General features: G+C 35.4%; 2 protein-coding genes across 2 annotated transcripts; both read right to left on the bottom strand.

Annotated features, from left to right (window-relative positions):
• Positions 1-966: 966 nt before the first annotated feature.
• Positions 967-2,787, bottom strand: LOC104648873 (uncharacterized). Its single transcript, XM_010326908.1, has one exon. It carries the CDS (start codon positions 2,785-2,787, stop codon positions 967-969), a length of 1,821 nt encoding a protein of 606 aa, XP_010325210.1.
• Positions 2,788-4,675: 1,888 nt separating this feature from the next.
• LOC112942059 (uncharacterized) lies at positions 4,676-5,773 on the bottom strand. Its single transcript, XM_026032610.1, has one exon. The coding sequence runs from the start codon at positions 5,771-5,773 to the stop codon at positions 4,676-4,678; it is 1,098 nt and encodes a 365-aa protein (XP_025888395.1).
• Between the last annotated feature and the right edge of the window lie 2,248 nt (positions 5,774-8,021).

Genomic DNA, 8,021 nt, shown 5'->3' with positions numbered 1-8,021 from the left:
TTGGCACATTTCATCCACATCATTTTGGATTGGTAAGTCTGGACACGGTTCACCTTGAGATTTAATGAAAGACTGAGCAATATGGGGGATCGGCTTCGACAGATTCCAAGCATTTCTTTTACGATCTTTTGCCCATTTTCTATCAAATCTAGTTGGATTGAAACCCAAACCGAATGTATCTTGATTACCCATTGGACTGATAGGATTCACAATTCCTTGCAACGACAAACCTAACCCCTTTCCGGGCTCATAGCCATTTTGTACCATTTGATCCACCACCATGACTGAAGTAGAGGATAGACGAGGTTGGAGGATAGGATTTCCTTATAAGAAATGATTAACCGTTATTATCTCCAAAGCCTGATAGTTGAGGGATTCACAATCTCTTTTAGCCTCAATGCATGGTATTGAAGGATATCGGGTGATTGGGAGATTATCTTCACCATGGACAATGATTTCTTGTTTGTCATGTTCAAACTTGACCACTTGGTGTAGAGTTGATGGCACAACTTTTGCCATGTGGATCCATGGCCTACCCAAAAGCAGATTGTAAGACGTGTCCATGTCTATAACTTGGAAAGTGATTTCAAACTCCGCTGGTCCAATTGTAACAATTAAGTATATTTCGCCAAGAGTATCCCGTTTTGCACCATCAAATGCCCGTACACAAACATTGTTAGTACGAATTCTATCAGTGTTGATTTTTAAACTCTGCAAAGTGGAAAGAGGGCATATGTCTACACCTGATCCTCCATCGACCATGACTCTCTTCACATAGTGTTCTTCATATTTCATGGTTAAATGTAGAGCCCTATTATGTCCAGATCCTTCCAAGGGCAATTCATCATCAGAGTGATTCTATTCACCTCAAAAATTCGATTGACCATGTTTTCCAAGTGACCTACCGTAATTTTTTCTGATATATGTGCCTCATTCAAAATTCTGGTCAACACTTCACGATGTTCTTTAGAATGTATGAGTAATGACAATAAAGAGATTTGAGCAGGCGTTTTCCTCAACTGATCTATAACAGAATAATCCTGAGCTTTCATCTTTTTCAGAAACTTCAGCATCTTCCTCAGTGACTGGTTTTTTCATCGGCATGTGATTTTCTTTGATTTGTTTGTCCCTCCTTAATTCTTCTGGAGTATAACATCTTCCGGAATGACTCAAGCCTCTTGTTTCATTTGTTTCTTCGACAATCTCTTTTCCCTTGTGAGTAACGACGACTTTGTTGTAGTTCCACGGAACGGCCTTGGTGTTTGTGATGGGAAGTTGTGCTGCAATTTGTATCACAACTGGATCTTTCATACCTTTTTGATTTTGATCAAACGTTGAAAATTTACCAGGAATGTAGCATTTTGGTCCATTCAATGGTACGTCTCCTCTTTTTATAGACTCAGGGACATACAACACTAGCTTCCTCAAGTTCCCAGAATTCGAACGTGCACCTTTAACAATTATCGGTGCCCTTTGTATGGGTTCTAAAACCATACCAGATTCTTCTCTTAAAACCTTGCTTTCCACTTTTGTTCTACTTGTTTGCTCATAATCTTCAAAAATGCCAACTATCCCCACAACACGCTCATTATTATGAGCAGGGAGTGGGTTATTGGTGACATTCGGTGCTTCCTCATTGCGTACCTCGATTACCTTATCCTCATTTAACTTCTCAATGACTCTTTTTAGGGTCCAACAATTCTCTATGCTATGACCTGGAGCGTTGGCGTGATACTCGCATATAATAGTTGGATCAAAACCTCTTGCATTTGGATTGACAACGTACGGATTGACAGGTTCAACCAGTCTCAATTGTATCAATTTTCGTAACAAACTCGTATACGATTCTCCAATTGGGGTAAAATTTTCTTTTTGACCTTGTTCTCTCGTATTGTTTGCCCGGGGACGTGGACTATATGGCGCCTGGAAATTTTGTTGTTGTGGGCGAGAAACTTGTGGGGTAGGCACCCGCCATTGTTGGCGCGAAGGAGGCCGAACAGATGCTTGAGTATTGAGAACTGCATATTGGGACGGGTAATAATGCCGAGGAGAATTATATTGTTCTTGTTGGACTTGACAATAAGGATTGTTCATGCCTATTTGAACACCCCTTGATTCAGATGCCGCCATGGACCCTTCCTCCTTCTTTTTTCGATTGGTAAAATTACCGGATCCACTTTGTATTGCTTGTGTGGTAGCTCTAATGGCTTCTTGACTCACAACCTTACCCGACTTTATGCCATTCTCTACCATTTCTCCGATCTTAATCGCTTCGGCGAAAGGCTTGACCATTGCGGCGAGAAGATAATGAAAGTAGTCAGGTTCTTGAGCCTGGAGAAAAACATCAATTAGCTCATAGTCTTTCATCGGCGGTTTGACTCTAGCCGCCTGCTCCCTCCATCTTATGGCATATTCCCTAAAACTTTCTGATGGCTTTTTTTTCATATTAGGTAGGGAATTGCGATCGGGAATAATATCAATATTGTATTGAAATTGTTGGACAAAATCTTGTGTCATATCATCCCAAACGTGCCAATGAGAAATGACCTGATCGATAAACCATTCTGATGCTATGCCTGTGAAACTCTCTCCAAAGTAGGCCATAAGAAGTTCTTTTCCTCCGGCTCCTCTCAACTGATTACAGAATCTTCTCAAATGAGCCACTGGATCGCCATGACCATTATACTTATCAAATTTTGGAGTTTTGAACCCTAGAGGCAAGTGAACATCTGGAAACATGCACAAGTCCTTAAATGATACACTTTTGTGTTCTCCCAGACCTTGCATATTCCTTATGTTTTGTTACAAACTCCTCATTTTTCTTGCAATTTCTTCATGTTCCTTATTCTTAATGTTTTTCTCAACTTCAACGGGAGAACTGTATTGGTGGTGGTAAGAGTTAGGAACATTGAAAGTTAATTTAGGGGCATGACCTTGGCCGTATTGATCTTTGAGTATAGGGTCATCATTGGATTATTGTACCAGTGTCGGTTGAGGAATTGTATTAGTTTGGACAGTAGGCATGAAAAGTGGATTATTCATCATTGATGGTTTTAGCGGGTTTACTGAGGAAGTTCCGGCAGTATTAGATGTGTTAATGTAGGGTCCAAACCCAGGTGGATAAACCGGGTCACTTGTTGAGACTTGGGTGGGGAATGGCATATTCGCATTTAAATATTCTCGAATTGAAGGCGGAGGAGCTTGCCCATTCATCCAAGCTTCGTACATTTCGGTCATCTGTTGTCTTAACATTTTCACCTCTTCTACAGGTACCGATTCTTGTGCAACCATTTGGGTTTGTGCGTCGTCATTTTCCGACTCTGTTCCGTCTTTATGTGTCATTTTTTCTTTCCCTTTTGATCTTGTGTTATATTGATGAGATGCCAGCTCTCCTCACAAACCAACCACCTTTAAAACTCTCTAAATTCTCATATATATATAAAAGAAACGTGTTAGGATTCAACATATTGAGGATATTAAATTCACATTGTATGTTATGCACCTAGATTTTCATATGTCTACAATGTGTTTTGGAAGACTTTTATGTTTCATCCCCGCTTTGGATGACTTGCTTATGTCATTTGGTCTCCTACTTTACTTACTTGAATAATTTGAATGCATTTTGATCGAACCTATTAAAGGTTGCTTACGTATCATGTTTGAACATGAATCAGATCATTACGTAGTTCATTGGATAAATTTCTTTCAAAAGAAAAATACGAAATTTGTTTAACTTGAAAATACCATTCAAATCAAAATAACCAAAATAAAACATCAAAGTACTTATAAAAAAAATGACGAACTAAAAAGAGGGAAAAATAATAAAACAATAAAAAATCCATCTCCGACATTTCTTGATCATCAATTGCCCCCTAAGCTAGAGTAGATCTTGAACAAAGTTTTCGGCAGATGTGGGGCTAATGCACGCGCCTCTCGACCCAGGCTCTCATCACTTCGATGGAGATGACCATTATAAACATCAAACAAGCTTTCTGTCAACTGAAGCACTTATCATTTCGCCTCCTCCATATTCTCGTGACAATTCTGCAACCATTCTTCGGTAGTGATAACTGTATCACTAAGATGCTCTTCATGTGCTTGAAGCTCTTCAATTTGGTTATGAAATTCTTCACGCTCTTCCATCCATTGATTTCTTTCGGTCGCCACTTCTGCTTGGTACAATGTGAAACGGTTTGCGATGTCCCTTTCTCGTCCCATTGAGGCTTTTAATTGATTTTGTAACCTAGCTTGCGCATGTATTAAGAGGCTCTTTTCTTTCTTACATTCTTCCTCCTGTTGCTCCATAGCACCTGTGACAATGCCCAAATCTTCATGTAGGGTTCGAATAGCAGATAGATGCTTCTTTTCAACCCTTTTCAATCAAAGTAACTCTTTCCTCGAATATTGTATCACGTCGAGCCAACTCTTCATTAACATTTTTTAGGTCATTGTTTAGGATATCTAAAGTAGACCTATAATTTTTTTCCACCTCGAGTCGGGCCTGCTTGATTCTTAGTTCAATTTCCTCTTCTTGATCTATAATTTCTCGCGCAGATCCTTCGGGCATTATTTTGAGAGGGGTTTGATCAAAGAACCAATGGAGGTATAAAGGGTCAACTTCTCCTTCAACATGATCATCAATCATAGCTTTCGAACTTAAAGTTCGACTACCACCCTAAATCTTTTGAGCTTCTGATTCTCGATCTCGATCTTCAAATGCTACTTCCCGCACAAAATTCCGCGTATCCTCGGCTTTAGGTAAAATTTGTTTTTGTCCAAGTTGGCGTAGAACTCGGACGGGTATGTATGGTTGGAACCCACGAAGGCCTGTCAGAACAAAGAATGGACGATAGAAAGACATAACAATTACCTCACTAGCAGGAAACCAATGATAGTTCCATGTAATTTTAGATGCCGTCAGTTTAAGAAGATAATGTCTCCATGCTTTGACACCTTTTGGCAATTTGTCTCCTAATTCTTTCATCCTTTCTGGGTGGCTCAAAATATAATTCGTCCAATCATATTTGAAATCCGTCGCAAAATGATGGCGATATAGGTGCTCTAAAAACCACATTTGCAATAAAATGCTACAACCTTCAAAAAAATCTTCCCCCTCTCTACATTTAGTCAAAGCACGATAAATATCAGCCAACATCATCGGCAATATAGTGGATTTTCTTTTCTTTATCATAACAGTGACTATCCCTGACAGACGAATATCGATTTTTTTATCCTTCCTTGGAAAAACCATAACTCCCAAGAATGCTACCATGAATGCTTCTTGTCTATGTTTTTCCCAAGTAGGGAGGTGTTGTCCATTTTTAAGTTGCTTCTCATAGCTTGAAAATCCTTCTTTCCTTCCATATCTTGAGTACAAGAATTCCAAAGAAACCAACCCATTATCAAAACACTCACATTCCTTATGAGTATGGATGATGTGCATCTGTTCTAAAAATTTACCTCTGCTGACACTCCTAGGGGCTATCAGTGTTTTAGTTCGAAGATCCTGGCCTAAGACTGTGAAACCACCCAATTCTTCTAATGTAGGCGTCAACTCGAAATCACTAAATCGAAACACATTATTTGTGGAGTCCCAAAATGGAATCAAAGCCTCGATCAAACCTCTGTTAGGACTAAATCTCATGATATCTGTAAGGAAACCAAGATGTTTGAATATCTCAGTCCGCCTAAATTCATGCATATCGTTCCACCAATCCATTAGTAATTGTGGGGTTTTATCTGTGATCATAAACTTTGGGGGATCATTGGCCATTTCGACTAGTTCATCCCTTGGTATTTTATCACACCTCATAGATCTCATGATTACCTGGTTGAGAAAAAAATCAGGATTTTTAAAATCAACTTTAATTGTGAAAATTTTATGATTCGAAATTATTTATTGGAGTAGTTAAAAAAATAAAAATGATTTGGAATGTCTAAAGTGATCATTGATTGAGGTTGTTTTGAAAAGATATTATATTTATAATTTATGTATTATTTTAATAAAAGTGAAAAATAAAATTGAGGATTAGGTGTGTATGTATATATATGTGTATTAATTTGTTTATTTTGAATCATTGGTTGAAAATGGGTAGAAAATAGATATTTATTTCTTTAGTCGATTATCCTAAAGCCGGTCAACATTTTGTTACAGTCTTCACATGATGCAACAAGTAACACAAAAATGCACATGATGGTCTCACGAATAGATATCTGTCTTAGTCAAATTGGGCCCCTATGCTAAATTCCGCTAAGTTACATCCAACAATGCAAATAAATTGGAACCTAGTAAGGATTTCATGTCTGAAAGTTTCAATTCTACTAAGGTAAGATATCTAGACTGGCTGTAAAATGAGCGGACAACTCGAGTCAGGGAGTAGCAACGTACCGGTAGCAGCGCTTTCCGGCTTTGTGCATGGGTGCTCCCTATCCTAAAATGGTGTGACTACATATCCTTCACCATGGACCGAAGATCCACTGGCTATCTTGACAGAAGTGGGTGCATAGTTGCAATTCCCATCATATTTTATTGAAGACCCAGAATGGTTCGGGAGAGAAACAATTCAAATATTATCAAAACATTAAATAAATAAACAATTAGCATATTAAGTTAAATAAATACAATATCCAAAAATATAAATATATAAATCATAGTCATGAATAAATAAATATTTAAAGCTTGAATTCTAGTTAGTGTTCCACAGCGGAGTCACCATCTGTCACACCCCTTTTTTTTTCTCAAGATATTATTTGATTTTTATTTTTTGAAAAGAAAAAGAGTTTTTCCAATTAAAGTGACCTTTTGAAAAGAGATAATTATTATTCAGAGTTATCACTTGGAATTGAGTTTTGGTGTTCCAAGTCACCTTATTTAAATCCCTAATCAAAAGGAAATTTGACTCTATTTTATTGGTCTGCGAACTAGAAATTCGGGTAAGGAATTCTGTTGAGCGAGGGGAAGGTGTTAGGCACCCCTCGAATCCCGTGGTTCTAGCACGGTCGCTTTATTGACTTTTAATATGACTTAACTTAATTTTTGGACACTGTATTATTTAACTTAATAATAAAATTGTTATTTATTTTCAGATTTATTTTAAATTTATTTTAAATTGGTTTATTTATTTTAAATGGTCTTTCTTCATTTTTTAAAAAAAATTTTATATTTGTATTTTTCATTTTTTAATTTTCCTTTTTTTAATTAATTTTTTTATGCTTTTATATCTTTTTATTTTTTTTACGTTTTTCTGTTTGTTTTTTTTCATGTTTTTTTTTCTGCACGTTTTTGTTAAAAAAAATTCTGTTTCTGTTTTTTTTGGAAAAATCTACTTTTTTTTTTGGTTTCTTATTTTATTTTAGATTTTATATATATATATATATATATATATATATATATATATATATATATATATATATTCCTTCTGTAAGTCTGCTTCTTTTTCTTTTGTTTTTATTATTTTATTTTATCATTATTTTTATTATATTATTATTTTATAATTTTTGTCTTCTTCTCCTTTTTTTTTAAATAATTTTTGTTACTTTTTTTCCTTCATTCTTTTTTTTTGTTTTATATATTTTTTTTCTCTCATTCTGCTTCTCTTCTGTTTTTTTTTAATTTTTATATTTTCTTTTTTTCACGTTTCTTTTCTTTCTTTCTTTTTTTTTTTAAATTTTATGTTTTCCTTTTTAAAAAATCTGATATTTTTCTTTTCTTTTTTTTCGTTGTTTTTTTTTCTTTTTATGTTTTAGGCTTTCTTGTTATTTATTCATTTATTTATTTTGTTCTTTTGTTTTCTTTATACAATTTCTCTAAAAAAATTTATTATAATTATTAATAGTAACTATCACTAATTTATCATGAATCTCTAGATGAAATTTACAATTCTACTTAGATAAAAAAAATTACTAATTATTTATATATCCTAATCTAACAAGTCTATAATAAATCCAATAAAATCTTCTAAAGTGAAAATAGAGGGAAAGATATATTAATATGGTTAAATTCAACAATTCAATATGCGACA

The sequence above is a fragment of the Solanum lycopersicum genome, chromosome 8 (assembly GCF_036512215.1).
Source record: "Solanum lycopersicum chromosome 8, SLM_r2.1".
Lineage (NCBI taxonomy): Eukaryota > Viridiplantae > Streptophyta > Magnoliopsida > Solanales > Solanaceae > Solanum > Solanum lycopersicum.
This window is presented reverse-complemented; position numbering and strand designations above follow the sequence as displayed.

What these genes read in the sequence shown, in the direction of transcription:
- LOC104648873 (XM_010326908.1), bottom strand. Translation starts at nt 2,787, where the DNA reads ATGCAAGGTCTGGGAGAACACAAAAGTGTATCATTTAAGGACTTGTGC.
- LOC112942059 (XM_026032610.1), bottom strand. Translation starts at nt 5,773, where the DNA reads ATGGCCAATGATCCCCCAAAGTTTATGATCACAGATAAAACCCCACAA.